We start from the raw sequence: 23,252 nt of genomic DNA on the forward strand, positions 1-23,252 counted from the left end.
TGAACTTTTGGAAACACTTTTTGTTTGAAATAATGCTTTATGTAAGTTATAAAAATTACCACGTCAAGTCTAAAGTAATTTTATTAACGTCCTCGTTAATTCACTAACAGGCCCTACCTTGATTCCGTATAAAAATATCAATTGATCTTGTAGGAAAATTTGACGACAGTAAGTTTCTGTCGCAATGTATAGCCCAGTCAAATGTGGAGAGCCAATGAAATCAAAACCAAATAGACACTCCTTAGGTTCTGGGTTTAAATGATGAAGAAGAGTGAAAAGAGGAACACTGATTTTAAATATGAAAGAAGAGCACGCTCACTTTTGCAAGGAAACCATCTCCTAAAGAATAAAAATCAATTCTTCTATAATGACAATGGCAGTCAAAATATACAAGAATAACTGTCACTAGGCTGCTGGTGCGTATGAACTACCAACCAAACTGAAATAGCTGAAGTTGATTTGATCGGAAGAAAGTGTGCACTACAATGAATGGCTATTCGGCAAACGGCAAAGTATGCCCCATCTATAAAAAAGCAAACGCTCTGAATCCTGGCAGTTATAAAGGTAAAAGTGTTTTCAACGTTTGAAGTTTTAGGCGAGGGAAATTCAAATGATTTTAGAAAAAGCTCAAGAATATCAAATGGACCATATTGCGGTTTTGGAGATAGCATGATCAAACAAAAGATAGAAATTGATTAGAAGACCAAAATAATAAAGATTAGGAATCAAACTCTTAAGCTCAAACAGGCGAAACTATTACTTGGGAGTTTAAACCAAAAAAGATATAAAACCTGCATTTATCTAAGCAGAAACAACTTGAGAATAACAAGGTGTTTCCTCAAAAGATACTGCAAACTGAGAAAACACCTAAACAACTTTGGTCTGGCAAACTTTTACACCTGCAAGTCCTGCAATGGGCAGAGTGGGCAAAGCACTTATACACAGATACCTCGGCCAACCGAATGTTGTAGTTAAAAATTTATAGTCTCTTGAAATACTCCAAACATACCTAAGAGGTATGAATCTGGTGACAGTGTTGTAAGGAAGTAAAAAATTGGTGACACAATAAATTTTAAAGGTTGAAGTTCAACTTCCCTACATCCATTTATTTAACTTACAGTAATTTTGCCAATTTATTTTTAAATTTTACTACTTTCGCATCCAATTTTTTTTTATGATAAGTTGCCAAAATACGAAAGGATTAATCAGCTCCGAACTATTTGTCCCCATTTTTTAATACTTATACTTACTAAGAATTATTCGCGTCTGCAATCAGCAATCGGATAACAAGAAATGAGAAGAAAAGAAAAAAACAGTCCAAGTGGCAATGGGTCATTAGCACTCCATGATTTTTTTTAAAGGGGGCATGATATTATCTATTAATTTTATCGTGTGAAAGGAGAGTGAAGATTTTAAATTATAAGAAACGAAAAAGGAAGGACAATCACCCTTTTTTTTAATTTTTGCAAGCCAATATTTGTAAAATACGGTGCATGCTAGAATTCTGTTATTTTGAAAAACATTGAAAAACATTTTTGACTAAAAACTTGAGTTGGCCTTATTTCACTTTCATAAAGTGAAATAAGACCAACTCGGCGTTATTTCTCAACAAAAGTTGGCCTTATTTCACTTTCTGATAGCAAAATAACATTTCACTTTGAGAAAGTGAAATAAGGCCAATTTTTAAAAGTTGGCCTTATATCACTTGACCTTATACACGGCACCAATAGCAGGTCTATACTGTAAAAAATACCAGTTAGTCACTACTAAAAATTTTATTTTTTATTAATTTTCTAAAACATCCCCACATACACCCTACGAATGGTAGCTAAGAAGGCAACCAACAATTTTTGGACTAAAAATAGTGCTATGTATATGCAGTTTCTGGAATGAGCAAGCACAAACATATTCTGAGGAGCTGAAATGCCCTAATCCAATACATCAAAGATTTACGACCCCGTTGAAGAAGGGCAATTACACTCTATGCAAGTACCCCAATCTCCAAATACTAAAAAGATTCTTAAAAGAAATCAAGTTGGATGGAGAGCAATATGAGGATGTAGGACCCAACTAACAATACACTGAGTTCATCAGGTCGCAGGGCATCTAGATCTTATCCCCCTAATTTAACTCATTAATTTATTCATTCATTCAGTATACTAGTATCGCCAAGCTGTCGAAACTATAGACAGCTTGAACGGATAAATACAAACATAAAACTAAATTTTAGTATGAGGGAGTAGGTGCCGGCCAACTGATTAAAATGTTATAGAATTTAACAAATTGTAAAAATCGATTTTTAACAAAATAATCATTCTACAATTTTGCCATTAAAAAAAATTCTATGTGGGTATGGTATCAGAGCTCAGAGGTCAATGTAACAAAACAAAAACACTTGTACACCAAGTGCCTAAGTCCTTAAGAAATAAATCAAGTTTTTAAGAATTTTAAAAACTACTCATTTCTACTAGTTTGTTTTATGTCAGTTCATTAACATTTACCCAAACACACCCCAACCACCCAACTCGAAAGACAATTACGACAAAAAAAATACCGACGATGATTCATACTTTGTTGTGAAAAATCGATAGATCCTGCGACTTCCCTGAACAAAGGACAGACGAGTCCTAGTTTCTTTTTTTCTCAACAAAATTTTCATTATTTAAATTCAAAATTGGAAAAACTTAATAAATTATAAATCAAATCAATTAAATAATCAAAATTAGTATACCTTTCAGCTCCATTTGTATACAATTCATGAAAATGTTCGCCATATTTCGATGGTTGCACTAAACCCACCATTGCACAATGCAAATTTTTCTTATTTGTATTTTTTAATGGAAAATAACAACAATTCACCAAAAAAACAGTATAATTTCTATAAAATAACTTTAATTACGTCAAGTTTAATTGTTTTTAATCAATTTAACAACATTATTTTGTTAAAATTTGTCAATTTTATGAACAGAATAAATAAATTTGCTTTTCTGCAAACTTTTTATCCTGAAATCCTGAATGAATTTGGTTTTTTCGCTGATCGATAAAGAAGAAGGAGGTAGGCAAATAGGAAAAATGACAACAAAAAATATTTATCCATGTCCTTTGACTCTTTCGCACTCATTGGAAATTGATAGGGGAAGAAAATAAAAGGGTTTCCATTTTGATAAAAAGGACTTCAATACTAAATTTTGGTACAATTGAACTAGAAAGTAGTGTTGAAAAAAATTATACTTATTAATTATATTCATCTGAAGAAGCTTCAAACCATTGAAATAAAGTTAAAACTCAAAAAAAAACAGTAGAAATGTGTGTTTTTATGAGTAAACACAGAGTAAAATCATTTTTAAAAATAATTAATAGAAAAAGTACTAAAATACTACCTAAAATTTGGTTGTATGGGATCACTGTCAAGCCGGATAAACCAATTTTATCCGAAAGTTGGAGTGTATTGGTGTGCGAAAGGGAAAGAAAAAGCTAAGGGCAACCTGTTGATAAACAAAAAACAGGTGTTTTTGGCTGCACGTGTAGAATACTACACAAAAGCAAAGATAAATAAACAAATGCACTTTACCACGTGCTTTCTGCAAACAGCTGTTTAATGTTTACAAATTTTAGCACGTGGAAGTGGAGTAAAAAGGTGCGTTCATAATTAATTTAGTCATGATGGAAATATTCAGTTTATTAGCCGTGTCCTTTTTCGATTCGGACCAATAAAGAACACATTTTCGATAGTAAATAGAATTTTTGATACTATGTAGATAGTAAAATCGATTTAACAAGACATATCGTTTAATTTTTTTTTGTATACTAAATTATGTATTATTATGAAGCATTTTTTGAAGAAAAAAATTTAATCGCAATGGAAAAACAAACGTTTGCATTCAATAAAAACTGTTATTGAAAATAAAAATATTTTGCATTTTACAATCCTTCTACGTTAGCTACTCTTTAGCCCGGTACGCTGCTCGCGCTAAATTTTAGCTCCCATACAAATTATCGAAAAATTTTATCTGAGCTAAAATGGATCCCATACAAATTATCGATAACTTGTATGGGAATTTTATCTCGGCTAAAATTTAGCGCGAGCAGCGTACCAGGCATTGACTTAAGGGCCTGGCTACACAGTGTTGTGCCCAATCACGTTCCGATTCACATTTTCTAGGAACAAACGTCAAAAAGAGGAAAATCCTCACCCCTCTTGCCTACAACCTGACTGGTTAGGCGATTGAAAAATCACCGTGTACCCAGGCACTAATATATATGGACTGCTAGAAGCATATTCAGGTTGGTTCCACTTCTTTCTTCGCGATACTAGCGCCCTAAAAAAAAGCGGAGAATAAGTGCAACATTTTTGACGAAGTGCGAAAGGACCAAATATAGAAAAACAGAGAAAGCACTACCTTTTAACGACAGATGTCATTCACTAAAAGTTTCCTCTTTTCGCTGTCTAAGGTTATACCGCTAGTAGAGCTAGAAAGATGTGGAATCATTTTTTTTTTTTTCAATTTTTGTATGGAAAAGTCAAACGACTAGCAGTCCATATATATAGTAGGTCAATGGTACCAGGCTTTTGCAAAAAAAAATGCTCTGGGTTTATTTCCTAGTACGCAACTGAAGTGAAACGAAGTTTTCCATACAGAAATAGCACAACGAAATCTTTTTAAATTTAATATGGGCCTAATTAGATATCTTTCAGAAATGAATGCAATCAATAAAAAAAAAAAAAAATTAATTGAAAAATTTGTGTGTTTTTATTACCACCTGGCTTAACGGAACAAAAATCTTTAAATCTGTGCTACCAAACTAATTTTTTCATAAGTTGTTTAGAATTTGTTTACAAACCTGAAAACTGACGTTTGGAATGAGAAAATGTATTTATTTTGTTTTGCTGGCACACATTTTTGTATCTCTTTGTAAAACATAAGGGGTATTCACGATCCGATGCAACTGGTCTTGTATCATTGCAAAAGTGCAAAAGTGTAAAATCTTGCAACACTACAACAACAAAATATATGGATTGAAATTTTACAATGGTCTTGCACTTTTGCTATACCCTAACCCTATTGCAAAATAAAAATACAATGGTGTAAAATTTTTTTGACAGATGGCAGCTCGCCATCGCATGTCGCCCATGATGAACAGTTTATCTTTTTTATTCTTATACTTTTTTATTTTGTTTCTTTTGATGCAATTTGTGAAAATAAATTAACCCGAACACAACAAAGATTGAAATAATAAAAAAAATTAAAAAAAAGAAGAAGCATCGGTGGAAAGACAACTCCGTAAAAAAAAGAGTGAAGCTGATATAATTCATATCATGGATTCCATTCAATATTTACTATAGATAAGAAGAGGTGCGTTCACAATCTATTGTAAAAAAATAAAATTTTACACTTTTACTAGACCTGTTGCACCAGATCGTGAATACCCCTATACATTAAAAATACAAGAAAAATCCGAAAGTGAAAAATATGAAAACTCTAAATTTTTGTTGAATCTGCTGTTTTCGGAACATTCAATATACAGTGCTGCCAAGATTTCAGGTTAAGCCCCGAGTCGTTTTTTTTCCAGTTTAGCCCGGTGGTAATAAAAAACACATCTAGATTTTGATAACGCCCTCATGCTTAGCAAATAGTAATTTCTTTCGGAATTCTGAAATATATTTAATTGATTTCCTGTAAACAAAAACTAATAATAAAAAACTTAAGATTTGTTGCTGATAGCCGCCATATTTGTTTTGTTGATTTTTTAAATTTATTCTGACAGTTCATGTTATTTTGTTCCAGTTTTCTAACAAGAAGTACCAACATTCATGAGTTATATATGGAACGCTGTGCAACATGAAAAATTACAAATAAAGTAAAAATTTTGTAATGAATTTCCGAAATAAAGGAAATACAAAAACGATGCAAAAAGTTCATTATTTGGTCTAAAAACAATTTGTATGCTCTTTTTTATAAACAAATTGCACTAACGAGAAAAAAAATATTTTCACTTTTGTATTTTGCAAAAAGTTATCAAAATGTACTTAAGGTGTTAAAGGTAATAAAAGTATTAAAAAAGTACGTTCCGAAAAGATGCTCGGCATCACTAATAAACTGCTCACATGACGTTACGTTACGTTTATGACATTTCTCATTTTGTTTTCTTTTTTTGTTTTTGTAATCGGTTTGAGTTTCCGACATCAGTTGCAGCTGCAGCAAAAGAAAAATATTTATTTAGTTTTTATTTAATTTAAATAAATTAAAGTGCCTTTTCTATAGTTTAGAAACTTCCTTTAGAAAAAACTATACAAAATGTTTATTGAAACTTGTATAGCACCTGTTAATATTGCCTTAATAAAATACTGTAAGCAAAATAGTTCACAACTTTCTCCAAAAACTGACCCACAAATTAATTCTAATTACATTAAATTTTTAGGGGGAAAGCGTGATGAAGATTTGATTTTGCCCATAAACGATTCGCTAAGCATGACTCTCAGCACAGACGAGGTGGGAGTTTAAATCTATTCATAGAACAAAGTTCACTCAAAGCTTTTAACCTCTCCCATTTTTATGGAAATCTTTAAAATGTTTTGTTTACGTTTTAGATGTGTGCAAAAACAACTGCAGCTGCCTCAGATAAGTTTGATAAGAACACAATGTGGCTAAATGGAGAGGAAGTCCCATTCGAAGAGAATCCCAGAGTCATGAGATGTGTCAGAGAATGTAAATTATTTTAAAAAGTACTAGTACAGTCAAATAAGGGTTTAACCTCGGAATGAATGGTAATATAATTTTTTTGTTCAATATATCTTCGTTTTGGCATTCTAGAACTTTCATCAAAAGTCTAGAAAAATCTCATGTCCTCATGTCGTGATTTTCAAAGCCAAACCTAGAAGTTTATGTCGAATTCTTTGAACCATTTCAGTCGCTACTAAAATCGCTACTAAAGTCGATACTTTTTGGCTGTTAAGGAAATTAAAAAAGGTAGCGATCTCTTTTTGTGAGTGTGTGTGTGTCCAATAACCGTTATAGAAGTTGCAAACTTACTACCGAAAAACCGGGTTTTCCCGGACATGTACTCTTTTGACCGTGTAGTCCCCTACACGAGATAGTTTCTATTAATTGTCCGGGATTGCACTCTTTTCAAACCTTTATTTATCTCACTACTTTTATGCTACTCTTAATTGATTGCTTATTAAAAAAAGTATGGAGTTCATTTAAAGCGAGAGTTATTTATTTTGGTTTATTATCTGCTCAATTTTTTTTTATTTTCTGTTCTAATAACACCGGGACACAAAAAAAAGTGTCATGTACAAGAAACCATATGTTCTTAGACCCTCAGAATCGGAATTTCCAGCCTGTTTGGCCCTGTCACCCTCTAGTTTTGAGTAAAATGCGAAAAAACTCAAAAAAAAGGAAGTTTTTTTTACTTTTTTGGGGTCTTTTTTGCATTTTTCTCAACACTGGAGGGTGACCGGCAAAACGGTTTTGAAATTCAAATTCAGCTGGTCCAAAAACATTAAAAAGATAAGTCTGGTTAAAGATACATACACATTTTTTTTGTATCCTGGCACTGTCGGCACACAAAAAAAAAGTTTTATGTACCAGGAACCAGAGCAGTCACAGCTCAAAACTGGAGGGTGACCGGGCCCAACGGATTTGAAATTCGGATTCAGCGAGCCCAAAAACATATAGAAAGATAGGTCTGTTCCTGGTACATGACATTTTTTTTTTATTTGTGTGCCGGTGTAATCAAAACTCAAAAACTTGCGTATGAGCTATTGCTTTTGCTCAGTGAATTTTCTGATCACCAAAAAATTTTGAATCTTTATATTTTATTTTGAAATTAAAGTATTTCTGAGGCTCGTCCAAATTTTGCATGTAACTTTAAGTTTTGAGCTACAAATTTAAGACTAAAAGAAAACGATTGTAATGATTCTACAACCTATAGAAATAGTTAACATTTTTTTAGTGAGAAGATTTACTATTAGAGTTTTATTTATTAATTTCGTTTACCCCTATTGTTAAACACTTTGGCGCATAGTTGTAAACGATTATGTAAAATGCTAATTATTTTTTATAAAAAAAAAACTAGAAAAAACATTCGTAGTTTTGTAATCTTTTTCTTGTCCTTTGTCCGGGAAAGTCCGGGATTTTGCATCTCGATTACTAGTTTCGTCAAAATGTATCTGGCAACCCTAGTGTAAGCTAAATTTCCATGAAGGTTTTTATATCCATTACCATTGACAATCAAAACATTACTATGAAATACCCATATAAATGTATGAATAAATTGTATTTTTTTGAGAAAGGGGTAAATTTTAGGATATGCACTCAAAAACATCCTTATACAATCTTGAAATAAATGTTAATAGGCTAATTTTTTGTTTTCTATCATTGTTTGGATATTTTATAAATTATGTCAAAAATCAAAAAAAATCTCATGTCCAAATTTTCCTGGTTTAAATGTTAGGTGCAGATTTAAAAAAACATTACTTCAGATTTTCGTGTCAGATCAACATGAACAAAGTGCACTAGCGTATTAGCACCAATTCCGATCTTGTACAAGAATGTTTTTAATAGCATAATCTAAAATTTCCACCTTTCATACAAAATACTACTGGGTTTTTCATTGCAATGTTATAATACTTTGGCCCTTATTGCGAGTGTCGTTTGTCTATTGATGGATGACTTTTGTCGAAAATCGATAATTGAAAATGAGTTTTTGTGTTTTAAAATTTTATTGTGAGCTAAATTTTTCGTTTTATTGTTCTGTCTTTTCGTTTACTATTTTTCTATTGACTCAAATGAAGTTCTGGTTGAAAATAGAAAATCTTTTTCGAAAGAGATACACAATACCAAAACAGATATTTATCGATTCGATCAACTTTTACCGCATCGAAAGTTGAACCACACTCGCAATTAGGACCTTGTAATGATGATGGATATAAAAACCTTCATGCTAAATTTTGTGACTCTACCATAACTTTTAACCCCTTGTTACCTAAGATCGTGAATTTTAAAATTCATAGGGCGTCGAACTACCGCATATGTACGTTAACGTTTTGACTATTGCTCTCTCTATTTAATCAAAAGAAAAAGATAGAGACATAAAGCGTCAGGACGTTAACGTACGTATGCCGTAGTTCTACCCCTGATTTTCGGATTGAAATTTGTTACCGAAATTGATTTTCACACAGATTTAAAAATGGAAAACTAAAATGGAAACGAAATGAAAACGTCAAAAAATAAAGTTATAGCACCATGATGGTTTTTTAAGACACCACAGTTCGCAAAAATTTAAAACGAAATGAAATTTGGAACACTTCTTTTTTTTTAAAACGAAAGTATTGCTTTCGTAAACGAAAATCAGAACAGGGGTGATTGAGGTACACAAAATTGTATTAGCATTTATTCCGAGGTTTACCCCTTTTTCACCTTATTTGACTGAACTATTATGTAAATTAGGGATTCAAGAGTTTAATTTTGCTTTTTTTTTAGTGAAGCGACTAGCTTCTTTGAAAAAAGATCCAAAGTTTCCCATCGAATGGAATCTCAGGATTTGTTCAAAGAATAACTTTCCCACAGCAGCTGGACTAGCTTCCAGTGCTGCCGGTTATGCTTGCCTTGTCTACACTCTAGCTTGTTTGTATGGAGTCGAAGACGAGGAATTGACATCAATCGCTAGACAAGGAAGTGGTTCTGCCTGTCGGAGTCTATACGGAGGCTTTGTTCAATGGATTATGGGCACCCATGACGATGGAACTGATTCAATAGCTGTTCCTATTGCTCCCGAATCTCATTGGCCAAATATGCATGTTCTCATTTTGGTCGTGAATGACTCGAAAAAGAAAACTGCTTCCACCAAAGGAATGCAACGATCTGTGATGACTTCTGATTTAATTAAACACCGAGCTGCCAATTGTGTCCCGAAGAGAATCTCTGAAATAACAGATGCCATTCAGACTAAAGACTTTAATAAATTTGCAGAAATCACAATGAAGGACTCGAATCAATTCCATGCCATTGCATTGGACACTTTTCCTCCATGTATTTACATGAATGATGTCTCGCATGCAATTTCTGATTTTGTTCATGCTTTGAATGAAGCTGCTGGAGCGACAAAGGTTGCTTATACATTTGATGCTGGTCCAAATGCTTGTCTTTATCTTTTGAAAGAAGATGTTCCGCAGGTCTTCAGAGCTATTCAAAGTAGTTTTCCTTCAGATTCTCAGGGAGATGAATATTTAAAGGGTCTGCCGATTAAGGAAGTAAGAGTTTTTTCTTATAAATTTAATTTACTTATTTTAATGAGAATTCTTATTTTTAGGAGGCAGATAGTCTGTTGAAAAATTCAACACCTTATGGAGAGAATCTTTTGAAATATGTGATACACACAAAAGTTGGCACTGGTCCAAAGATGCTGTCTAAGGAGGATTCGCTTATTGGAAGTGATGGTCTGCCTTTGTGATAGAACAACGAAACAAGAAAATGTTGAAAATTTAATTTAACTATTTATTTTTGGGTTTATTTTGGAGTTTTTTTTTATATGGGTTGAATATGGGGGTTGACTAATACAAACGATTTTAGATATTAAATTTTAATTGTGTGTATTATTGGACTTGAATTGCAACTTTGACAAAAATGCTTTTTGTGAAAAATATCATGTAAGTCTTAAAAAAATTACTTGGGTCTGTTTTTTCATAATAATTCACCATAGCGTGAATAAAAATATTTTCGGGATCGAAAATTATCATGAAAAGTTTTCCTCAGCAGTTATGTATATCATAGGACTCTGTTTCCTGGAAATAAATTCTATGGAAGATTCATGATTACGCAATAGATTTCGAGATTTAATTGAACACAAGAAGATTTTCTGTTAATAATACTTACAGAGCAGTGGGTTGAAGAGCTGCTGTTGAATGACTTCGGAAAGATTTTTGACAGTGTCAACAGGAAATCTATTTGACTTTCTTTGCTTAGAAGAGATATCATAGTTCAAAGAAAAGCAGAATACGGACTTATTAGTTTTGGAATGTTTTCATTTTCTCAAATAAGTATGTAATGTATGTATATTGCAACAGGACCGTAGTAAAAGAATACAATTTTCAATATATAGGAGTATTGTCTCTACGAAAGGTGCAACCGAAGAAGATATCAAGAAGCACTTCGGGAAGGAAAAGTCTGCATTCACAAAGTTGTCCAGTTCAATAATGGGAGAAATAATTCTCTCAGATTTAAGACCAAGCTGCGACTGTAACGTCCAAATGAAGAATTTGTACTCCTATTTGGTTGTAGCAGTCGAAATGTTAAATCAATCGTATATATGTAGGTACAGTGTTTCCTGGTCCAATTGTATATTCAACGAAGAAATTTTTAAGGGAACAGGTCGGAAGCTCATTGTATACTGTACAGTACCTATACACAATCTTCGAAAAGAAAACATTTGCATTGCAATTTTTTTTATTTCATATTTATTTATTTCAAAATTGCTTACAATGTAGGACATAAGTCTTATAAAGTATTGAAAGCCTTTAAATTATATATTAAGGTGATTTGAATTAAGTAAAGTGTATATATAAATAATAATAATACTATAGCTGTGGGCTTATTTACAAACATATTTTTAGGATTTACAATAAGCAAAATAAGAAAGATTTACAATAAGAGAAATAAGAAAGAAAATATTACAAACATAAAAAATAAACAATCGATAAAAATTATCAATAATTTGCCAAATAGTTAAAAAGTAAACATTTAAATCTTCTTGTGCTTCTAACACTTCTCATAGCAATAGGCAGGGAGTTCCTAAGACGACAAAGAATTGGGGCTCAGTACTAAGGTAATTGTATCGTGGTATAATAAAAGTAAAGGACCTTGTAGAATGAGGGAAATTTAGCTTACCATGTAGATAGTCAGGTTGTTTTGTTTGAATGATTTCATGTAGATAAGTAAGTGAACGAAAGTTTAATAAATTATCTAGGCTACAACCGGAAATTCGCACCGCAAAGGAGGATACGTGATCAAAGCGTCTTAGATTATAAATATAGCGGGCAATGTTGTTGTATGTCACATTTAATTTGCGGCTAGTGGATGAATCTAGGTTGCAAAAAATTTCGCATCCATATAAGATAATTGAATCATTTATTTTCAAAACAAGATAAGTCCATGATTTCAAATTTTTCAGGAGAAGAAAAAAACGTTCTATTTTCTTTTGTTAAGTGTTGCAAAATGTATAAAAAATATATTTTGTAGAACTTTTACCTAGCTACAGAATATCGTTTGGTATTTACTTTTTGGACCGATTGCTTAAAAGATAAAAAATAAAAACGATTTTGGACTTATCATACTTTGAAAATAAACGAATGTGAAATTAGTTTTAAAATGAATATACAATTTTTTTAAAGCCTCAGTCTATCCAACAACTGCATTTGGGAATAGAATATAATGTTTCGAGTAGTTATTTTACTTGAAAGACGCCTTCAACTTAAGATTTTGAGTCAGTAGTCAGCTTCTCTTTGTGTAGTCAATTACTCATAAAAAAGTTGCTGTTTATTTTCAAAAGATGATAAGTCCGGGACTTTTATAATGTTTTGACAATAAAATTTTTTTTCGCTTAGCTGTAAAATCGAATATAGACTGAGTAGATGCTTCATATTTTGAAGGCAGGTGTGGTTATCCCCCAAGAACATATTCAGTTAAAAAAACGAATTTTGAAAAAAAGTGGACTTATCATGTTTTGAAAATAAACGATTCAATTGGCAACAAGAGAGTTTTAGCAAGAAGTTATTTGGTTTTTGTGGGGACGAAGCTTTTAATAACTTGGAGAGCACGAAGACTACCATATACTCTACCAATTGCACTGTTAATATGATCGTTCCATGTAAGCGAGCGATTGAAAACTGTTCCGAGATTTCTAGCGTTGCTGACATACTCAATAGCTTCATCTTCAAGCTTCAATGGGCTTAAAATAGATAGATCGAACATTTTGCGGTAAATAGGAAGGGCTTTCGATTTGACAGGATTAAAACAAAGGTGGTTGTTTTTAGACCAACGTGAAATAGAGCGAAGATCCTCATTCATTAGTGCAATGACATCACTTTTCTCTTCAAAACGACGACTTATCAAAAGCTGTACATCATCAGCGTATAGATGAATCAGACAGTTTCTAACAAGTGGTAACTCATTTATATAAAGTGAGAAAAGGATTGGTCCAAGGATCGACCCCTGGGGAACTCCAGGTAAAACATCAAGGAAGGAAGAAGAGTATCCGTTTACCATCACGCATTGCTGCCTACCGCTTAGGTATGAATTAATTAAGTTACAGGACTTAACAATTACTAGGGAAAACCCAAAGTAATTACCTAGTTTCTTACACAAAAATGAATGGTTGACAGTGTCAAAAGCTTTTGAGAAGTCTAAGAGCGTTAGAAATGTTATGTGATCGCTATCCATTGCAGTTCTTATTTCATCAGTTACAAAGAGTAGAGCTGATTTTCAGCTGCGGTTTGGTCGGAACCCAGACTGACAGTTTGTTAAAAGGTTGTTGGTTGAAAGATATTTTTGAATTTGCTTCAGAATGGTTAACATGTTATTAGAAGGATACTTAATTTAAACCCCTTATTCCTATTTTTAAAAAATTAAAAAAAATAACTAGCAAATCGTTTGAAAAAAAAAAATGTTCGTCCACACTCACTTCTAACCCAACTACAAATAGGATGAATATAAGAAAAACAATAGATAGAAATTCTTATTTAAACAATTTATTTTGTTTTCAAGTTTACGGGTCACTGATGTGGTGTATACGTAACCTTTTTCTATATGAAAACGAGGATCTGGAACCATGTATTCGTTTTCTAATATCTACCCAGATGAGACGAAATTTCTTATAAAAAGTATTTTTTGTACTGTAGAAACAAATCAATTTTAATAGAAGGCTCTATCCATGAATACGAATCGTAATTTACCTAACTGTGAAGCATTTCGGTTTTAAATTCCAATAATAAAGGAGATACAAAAATCCCTGAATGAACAGGATATCAACTGGAAGCTGAAACTTGAGATTTTAAATCGATTTAAATCCTACAAGATTTAAGAATCCTCTACCTACTTGTGCTTTTAAAAATTTGATGGAAAAAGTAGCTTTTCTTCGCAAGGTCGAATATTTCCTTAAAAATTTAAATGAAGAAAGTCATTTTTAAGAGGTAGGTATTTCCTTAATTCGTTCGTGAATCATTATGGTGATTAATACAAATATTGAACTTGCTCTTGCTATCCAAAGTATATTCACTGATAAGAAAATCAGATACGGGTATTTGTATCTACTTGATATAAAGTGGCTATTAAAACCATTAATTTAAAACAAATCAATATCGAAAACCCAAAATACAATTATTTGCCTATAATGGCTTCCGGCGCTAGTCTCTTCAAAATTTCAACTTGAATTTATCAATTTATAAGTTTTCATATCGCAGCGAATACCTTTTTTATCTCTCAATATGCAAGTGGTCTTGAAATAAGTTGAGAGGTTAGTGTGTTGTGTGTAAATGTTTATTAAAATATTGATGCACACTTTAAAACAAGAAGTTAGTATTTAAGTAATGGTTTGAATGAAAGCTTTAGATTTCAATCTACCCTAAATTGCCTACGAAGTTGCTTTATTGAATTTGCCATAATAAATACCAAAAAACAACATAGTATGAACCTATTTTCTTAGTTAACAAGACTGTCTTTTTTTAAATTTGGTATTCAATAATAATTTTATTTCACAATTAATTAAAATGTTTCAATTGCATAATATGCTCCAACGACCTTCCTAAGTATTTTAGGAATTAAATAATAAAATTACTAATTGGAACACATCAGCTAAACACTCGTAAGATAAAGAACTCTTTTAATTTTCTTTGTATCATTGACAAACCAATCTAACCAAACATCTCTCACACAAAAGGTAAAATGCTTAATTAACCTGAGTTAAACGTAAAAATGAAAAGACCACCATCAATATTCGTGTACCTACGTAAGTACGGAGTACCTATTTGTTTCTAAATACCAGTTATCATGTTTATTCAAGTGGGTAATAGCAAACCCATTTTTCAAATTAGGTTTTTTTTTATTCTTTATTCTGATATATTTATTGGCCTTGAAGAAATTAAAAAAAAATAACATCAACTTCCGGATGTAAGAATGGTGCAAAAAAGAAATAAAAACTCACAATAAGTCTTGATTGAAAAAGTAAATATTTACGTTCTAAAATCTATATAAATATGTACCAGTTTAAGCTTTTTGTTGTTCTTCTTGTAAGTTAAAATACGCAATTTGGATTGATAAACATGTCAATGCCAATTAATCAAAACATGTGCTTTAAGATTCATTTATAAGTAGTTCTCATAATAATGTATTTTGTTTTTGATAAAAGTTGTTGTTGAACATGAAGACGCAATCTATTATTTGCAAACATAGAAGAGAATTCTGCGAACCATCCAGGTGAACAAATAATTAAAAATTATAACATTCTAAATCTTTGTTGCAAACTTAAGGAATGTTAGAGCCAATTTTGGGTCGTAGCTAAACATTACACTGTACTAGTACTTGCAGTAATCTTATTCGAAAATATTGATTTTACGAACCTTGTCTTCTCCAACAACTATGCCATTTAAGAGCGTTTTTTTTCGAGTTGTGAACAACCGGCAAAAATCCTTGTACTGCTTTTTCAAAATACTAGGTTTTTGAAAATAAAAACCATTTTGGAAGGCATTTTAAAGAATGTCAAATAATCTACAGATTCGAAAATCTTATCAAAAAAGATACCGTTTTATATCACATATGTATGCATTAAACTTATATTTTTGCATTTTAAAAGAACCGTTGTCTTCTTACTGGTCACTAATGAATTCTAAAAACTATAAAGCAATGAATGCCTTTTAAAAAAATTTTAAAAGCTCGAGCAACTGGCAAAATTATTTTAGAAGAACACTGGCTCAATTTTTCGCTTTTGAAATAAATGCGCAAACATTTTGTAGGAACACACTCTGTCTCAAAATCATTTCCATTTTTTGTCCCACTCGTGACTTAAAAAAGATCTCGTCTATTTTCAAAAATAGTTGAGTTGACAAATAATGTTTCTTTGCACAGTTTAATCAATGAACAAATTTTACTATTAGCATTATTAAAGTCAATCTAAATTTTGTCTAGCTATTTTAGCCCATGAAAATTAGTCAAAATATGAGCATTAAATTGCATTTTTTGCAGGACAAAATTTTTAAGTTGGTCAAAGTGAGGGTGACATTTTTTCATATATCTGACGAACTTCATTATTTGACAAACTCGCGAAAAATGCGATTTCACTTACTAATTTGCCTGTTCTATCTTAAAAACCATCCATCTTAGAAGACACAGATTACTGATAACTTTTTATAAATCGATGAATACCGGCTGCATACACAAAAAGTATTATGAAAAAGATTTTTAAAAAATCAATCATTAAATAAGGTGAATAGGGGCAATATGATATGGCTATTAAATTTTTTTTCTAAACGATAAATATTTGAAGGTTGTGTTTTTTTATTCATTGGATAAAATTGTGATAAAATTGTGAAGAATTTCAGTAATGTTAAAAAAAAAATTACCACTTAGTTATGAAAGTTTTTTTTTTAAATACACTCAGAGAAAAAATAACTATTTTAATAGTTAAAACCGGGATCTATTTTAAATAGTCATTATTGACTAAATAGTCACATATTACTATTTTAATAGTTAAAATTGACTATTAAATAGTTAATTTGGAGAATACGAGTAGGTACTTTGATTGACTACTAAAATAGTCACAAATAACCATTTTTTTTTAAACTATTTGAATATATTCTATAGTTATCCCGATACTAACTACTTTTTCTCTGGGTGTAGCAGAGGAAATTTTTTTTATAGAACTTTGAGTTATATAACTGGAAAGATAAAAATAATAATGATTAAGTTAAACTTCATCAAAGCCGAGATAAGAATTTAGAACGAAGTTAGAAGTTCTTCTTTGACCATATCTAATTCTGTAAGAAAAATTGTGCCTCAAGTATCTAAATAAATAAATTTTGATCAGTCTGAAATAGTTGCTGGCAGTTGGTATTTTTTCTTTTACCGCAAGAAAAAATATCCTATAAAGCTGAGATGCAATAAGGATTTTTAGCTTATTATTGGCATTTTATCTTGGGTATTTATCATTTTTGACTTAAACACGTCTTTCCCCACTCTTCCTCCTGGTTATTTGCAAAGCTTAAGAGAGAAAATCTGTATCAAAAGTAGGAATTTGGTAGAATCCTTCGCTTAATGTGTCCTAAGTGTAATTGATAAATTGCATCCAGTTTTGATTTATTCCCATAATAATTTGAACTACTGACAACCTAAATATGTTTCAATTTACAAATTAAATTTTGTAACATCCATGACCATAAGGTATAACAGAAAATAAAAAGACATTTTAAATTTTATTTTTATAATTATTATATTTACATCAAATTTCCACAATATTTTTCATATTTGTTTGACATTTGCAATACTCTTCTAGATGACACAATGATCACTTAAATAAAACATAAACACTTAAAAATTAAAATTATTATTTTTCTAATAATTGTTTTAAAAGTTTTTATTATTATTTTTTTTTTAAATAATTAAAAATTATTTTTATTTATTTATATTTACTACCAAAGATGAAGTCACAAAAAAAACATACTTGAATGACTTGAACATCTAAGATTTCATTATAATTTTAATCTATGATTCAAAGAAAACTAATAAAATATAAACTAAAGAAAAAAATAAAAGAAATATCCCACCCATAACTTACACAAATTTTCCTTAGTTAACAACTTGTCCACCTTAAAAAAAAATGTTTATGTAGTTTTTTGTAAAGAGGAATTTTTTTTTAATAATTTTTTTTCTTCTTCATTTGTTTTAAATATACGAGTAAATTTATATATTTTTTAAAAAATATTTGTATATTTATTTTTTTCAATCACAAAACAAAAGGCATTATGTGTATGTATGTATGAGTGTGTGTTGTATATTCAATAAAAGAGTCACAAACACAAACAAACAAACAAAAAAAAAATTAAACAATTTAGGAAATATAAATTTTTTTGTCTTAACATTTTTTAAACTTTTTTTTTTATTATTCGCTTAAAATTTAACATTATAATACTGAGCAGAATATTTTCTTCTTCAATTTTTTTGTGGTTTGTTGTTGTTTATTTTTTGCTTGTTTTTAAAACATTATACATAAACTATACATTAAATGTATTTTTTTTATATTTTATACTTAAACTTAGAGAAAAAAAAAATAAAAATAAATTAACTATATAGGAATCTGCTGGACAATTTTTTGTTTTAAATTATATCTCGCGTAACTTTAATAATTTATTAATTATTTTTCCACTTAACTTTAACGAAAATGGAACAATGCTTTTTTTTAACAAATAAACATAAGTTATACAATTTGTATAAAATATTATTGTTTTTTTTTTTAGTTATTCTTCTCCTACTCTGATTTTTTGTTCATCAAAAGAAACTATAAGCATTTCGATTCAATTATTAATATTGTACTGCTCGATCAATTTTTTTTTGTTGTTTTCTGTTTTTTAAAGGTTCCAGCTCTTCTCTTTCGTTTGTTTTTTTCAAAATTTAAGTTAAGATTGCACTTGCTTGAGAGAAGCGATTGTTTTTTTTTTGTTTAAAATTTAAATCGTTGAAACTAAAAATGAGTGACTACAATATCTTCTTCGAGTTCATCAAGTTCATCATCGGTTTCTTCGGGTTCATCTTTATTAGCTGCTGCTGCGGCGGCTGCTGCAGCTTCGGCTTCCTTATCCTTAGCTTCTTGTTTCTTAAGTTTACGTTGCTATAAAAAAAAATAGGAAACATTAATATCATCCAAATGACCAAGGATAAGTATTTTAATCTTACCTTCCTCTTGTAGAGGATCTCAACAATAACATAACCAATAACACCCAACACCAAAACTGTCAGGAGAATATATAGCTTCACACGTGTGCACAAGGTTGTGTCATAAGCATAAGCAATAACGAAACCTGCAGACTCCCAGAGTCGATAGTTTGAGAAAGCAGCTTCCTTGTTTCGTCGGAAGAGCAGACCATAGAGACCATTGATTTGTGTCTGCCATACGGCATCACCAACACCCCAAAGACCAGACATTGCAAAGAAGATGATTGGCTGACTTGGATGTGGCTTCCAAACAACCATAACAATAATGATTGTAAAGTGAACAACTGCACCCAATGCAAGAATTGGCTGCCTTCCAATATACTTCATCACTGATCCAAATAATATTGAGCAAATTGCATTGACAACTCCAAAGCAAATCATGACAAATCCAATTTGATGAATACCCAAAGCACACGACACATAGGCTTGAGTGAAATCAGCTCCAATAAAGGCCTGTTCCATGCCAATGAATACAGTGATAGGGATCAAAAGTTGTTGATTTGGTTTCTTCATTTGACGGAATGTAGCTGATAAAAGTTCTAATCCAGAGATTTCTTGAGCTGATTGTGAGCCCTTACGTTTTTCACCATACCTGTGGTGAAAATTCAAATGTTAAATTGATATTTTTTTAGAAAAAGTGGGTCAAAACATACCGTTTAAGAGGATCAAGGAATATAGCAATAATAGCGACAGCAGCAATAATACAAGAAATATAAATCATGGTGATTTCGAAGATTTCATCATCTGGTGGACGTTCCAAATTGGCATGTCCATTGGCTCCATGTACGCAGAAGTTAGCACCACAGAATTGAAGATCTTCTTCGGAAACAGAGCTTTCGCCACCACCACCACCGCCTCCATGTCCACCGCTTGAGAGAACTGAACAATTTCAAAAATATAAGTTAGAAAACTATCGACTTCTATGGAACTTTATAGTTAAAAACCTTACCCAAACTAGAAATTAAATTTCCCCATAGCTCAGCTGTTTGCCAGGCCAAGAAGAAGAATCCAAAGAATCGTACAATTATAGCATCAATAGCTTGTTCTGTTATTTTAGCATAAACTTGTCCAACTTGCGTGAGATATGTAGCTTGAGAAGCCCACATTGGAGCTGCACCCAAACCGACTAGAATACCAGCTGGTACCAAAGTATAGAACCTTTTTAAGAAGAGAAAAAGTTTAGTTAAGTTGTTTGTAATTTAAATGGGTTTTAAGACTTACTTTGGATACAACTGGAAGGCAATATATGGAGCATAGCATAACATACTGAAGACCAATGTCCATTTAACTGTTAATCGTCTAATAATCAAGGTGGGTAAAAATATACACGATACAACTAAAGCTGCATAAATTGCACTTAAGGATACTGTTCCTAGACCATCTTTGGCATTAATCGATGACTGTAAATTAGCCGTACCCTAATAAAAATAATATAAAAAGTTAGATTATGTTGGTTAAGTGGGAAAAGTGTTATTTCTAACCTGAAAAGCTGTGAATTGTACCATAAAGGCAAACGATATTATACTGATATTCTTTAGAATTCGCCATTTTTCTCCTTTGGATAGTGTGACTTTTTCTCTGATGGACACAGTATCGTCAGAAATTGGTTTTGGCTGAAAGTATAGTAAAATAATAATTGAATTAGAATTTGTTGGATATGCAAAATTTAAAACTAAAAAAAAAATCTGAATGAGTTAAAAGAAATCTAATAGAGTCTTTAAGAAAGAAGTCTAACATCTAATTATTTTCAAGGCTTTGGCTACCTTATTTTAAGTAAGCACTTTCAGGGAACTGGAAGATGTAGTTCATTTGCTATTGTGATTTTCTTGGGTGAGATTCTGTATGGCGAAAACGAACAAACGTTTTCGTGTGTGCGAAAGGTTTGATTCATACAACTTGAAAAACGAAAGAATTTGTTCTGTATCTGTCGCAAATTTTCTTTCGTCGTCGTTTTTTATAGAATGTACCCTGGATACCTTAAGGGGGGAAATACCTCTGGGCGACAAGTTTTTCAATATTTTTTTATGAAAAACTGAAAGCACTTATTGAAATTTGGAAGAATACAAGATATTACTGACATTGTTAAGTATTGAAAAAATTTTTTTTGGAATGAAAAAATAACAAAATGGCGGCTCTGGAGCCTTTCAAAGTTGACGCCTCTAGTTTACGCCGTGCAATGCACAGGTCCAGGAAATCATCTTAAATCAAAAAATTTTTTTCCGTTAGATGATATTAGTACGCATTGCATGAACCTAAATTTATTTTTTTTAAATGAAAAATAAAAATTAGAAATCAAAAAAACGAAAAAAACATGTTTTTTTTTTACAAAGAAGTAGTTAAAAAAAATATTTACTGTACAAATTTTATTCAACTTTTAGGTTCATGTTGTGGCCAATAAGTTAAGGAGTAATTTGCTTCAAATTTCAAGTCGATAGCTTCATTAGTTTTTGAGTTACATTGCACGGCGCGGAAAAAAACTAGTTTCGAAAAAAATGCGTTTAAAGTTTTCGTTTTCGTACTATGGTAGGTTCGGAACGCATTGGTTTCGGGACTATCTAGGCACTTTTGAGGCTTCATTTAAGGCAAAGACCACTGAAAATAGTTTCTTCGGTTGATAAATAAATTTATTACGCAAAAAAAAAATAATGCAAAAATAAAAAATTCCAGAGGGATTTCCCCCCTTAAAAGCTTCCGAACCGGGCTCGTGTAAGAATTTCGAGACTCGAATACCAGATATATCCAATTTAAGTAGGTACTGGACGTCAATTTTTTTTCAAGCACTATAATTTATTCGGTTCTAACAAATTCGGGACTCGAGTGTCAGATATACCTAATTTAAGCGGTGGAAATCGGTGTTTTCCAAGGAGTATAATTTTAATCCAACAATTTCGAGACTAAAATGTGAAACATTTCCAATCTTAGATTATGTAATTCCGTTTTTCCCAAGAACTATGATCTAAGAATTTCGAGGCGTGAATGCCAGTTATACTCAATTTAAGCCGCAGAAGTCGGGCTTCTCCAACAAGTATAATTCGAGATGATTTCGAGACTCGAACTCTACCAAATTTTAGCAGTGAAAAGATTGTATGGCACCACAATCCTTACAATAGTGAGTCTGAACTGTTGTATGGGGCTTGCTATCAATTACCATCAACATAAGGTGATGACGAAAAAAGCTGAATGGCGCTATAATTTCAAGTTAAAGTTCCACTTTACCATGGATGGACACATAAATGCTAGCCCTAAATAATCAACCTCAAAACACAATTCTCATTGCACTTTAAAAGGATAAATTACCTCGAAGACGACAAACAATCAGACCCTTCGGTTAATTTTGTCAACTCTTAAAATTACTATTAAAATAATCGATCCACCTGTGCCAAAAACAATTTAATTATGCTTGTACCGTATTAGTTGTAAGTTGATCTTAAAGTGATTGTAAAGAATATTTGTTGATAAAAAAATCGTTAAATCATTTTGGTACAGACACTGCACTGTTTATTGTTTATTTAAAATCGACCTTAAAGAGGTATTAAATTTTATTATCGCCAGAATATCATGATAAATAAATAAAAAATTTCTCTCGGTAGACTAAAGCTCACAACAACTGAGTCACTCTTACAATTGAAAAAGTGAAAGATTATACTTATTAACCCACTTTTTCCATGGAAATTTTTAAACGTTAAAAAAATAAACAAACAACTGGATTAGCAATTGAGTTTGAACAACTTCTATTGTTATCTAAAGAAACCTCTGATAAACATTTTTATGAAGGTTCCAACGAATTCTGAATTTGTGAAGAATTTTACAAATTTAACGGTATTGATTTTTGCTAACTAAGTTGTTAGAGTTGGAAATCCAAGGTTCTTAATCCAAGAGTGATTTTTACATAAGTTAATTTTATCGGAGTAAGTTCCACTCGAGCTTTATTACCTAAATACTTAAGTGATACTTTCTTGCCTCCCTTAAACTTTGGTACTGACAATGAATCTAACCTTAAGGCAGTAGCGTTTAATAATAATTGTCCATCTTAGACTTTATTGTTCTGTTTTGAAGATGGAAGAAAAACGATCTTCTAATTAACAAATAAATCATTATTTTTGGCAGACCAAAAAAAAAATCGATTCTGTGACACGTGCAAAATGATTTACCCATCAATCAATTCTTACTACTCAAGCAATGCAAGTTTGCACGTTTCCCTGTGATGAAAGATAACATTAACAAAATACTTAAATTTATTTACCAAAAATACAATAACAAACAAAATCAAGTAAC

General features: G+C 31.3%; 3 protein-coding genes across 7 annotated transcripts in view; 1 reads left to right on the forward strand and 2 right to left on the reverse strand.

Moving 5' to 3' along the window:
• LOC129912280 (E3 ubiquitin-protein ligase highwire) overlaps positions 1–2,938 on the reverse strand; it is a 118,221-nt gene extending 115,283 nt beyond the window's left edge. For 2 of the 3 annotated variants that reach the window (XM_055990476.1, XM_055990475.1), the window contains exon 1: positions 2,732–2,937. In XM_055990476.1, the coding sequence (XP_055846451.1) occupies positions 2,732–2,802 (71 nt within the window). In that variant the 5' untranslated portion in view covers positions 2,803–2,937. Of the gene's footprint in view, positions 1–2,731 lie in introns of all 3 variants that reach the window. The other variant, XM_055990474.1, reaches the window with a different exon arrangement.
• Positions 2,939–6,170: 3,232 nt separating this feature from the next.
• LOC129911586 (diphosphomevalonate decarboxylase) lies at positions 6,171–10,588 on the forward strand. Its single transcript, XM_055989422.1, has 5 exons — positions 6,171–6,348; positions 6,421–6,491; positions 6,590–6,707; positions 9,486–10,255; positions 10,315–10,588. Exons 1-5 carry the CDS (start codon positions 6,297–6,299, stop codon positions 10,453–10,455), a joined length of 1,152 nt encoding a protein of 383 aa, XP_055845397.1. The 5' UTR covers positions 6,171–6,296; the 3' UTR covers positions 10,456–10,588.
• Positions 10,589–18,690: 8,102 nt separating this feature from the next.
• LOC129908164 (UNC93-like protein) overlaps positions 18,691–23,252 on the reverse strand; it is a 71,409-nt gene continuing 66,847 nt past the window's right edge. For all 3 annotated transcript variants that reach the window (XM_055984493.1, XM_055984494.1, XM_055984495.1), the window contains 6 exons: positions 20,459–20,590; positions 20,199–20,395; positions 19,927–20,135; positions 19,631–19,856; positions 18,939–19,569; positions 18,691–18,873 (listed from right to left, as the gene is read on the reverse strand). In XM_055984493.1, coding sequence (XP_055840468.1) covers positions 18,727–18,873; positions 18,939–19,569; positions 19,631–19,856; positions 19,927–20,135; positions 20,199–20,395; positions 20,459–20,590 — 1,542 coding nt within the window. In that variant the 3' untranslated portion in view covers positions 18,691–18,726. The remainder of the gene's footprint in view (positions 18,874–18,938; positions 19,570–19,630; positions 19,857–19,926; positions 20,136–20,198; positions 20,396–20,458; positions 20,591–23,252) is intronic.

Source organism: Episyrphus balteatus, chromosome 2 (assembly GCF_945859705.1).
Source record: "Episyrphus balteatus chromosome 2, idEpiBalt1.1, whole genome shotgun sequence".
NCBI lineage: Eukaryota > Metazoa > Arthropoda > Insecta > Diptera > Syrphidae > Episyrphus > Episyrphus balteatus.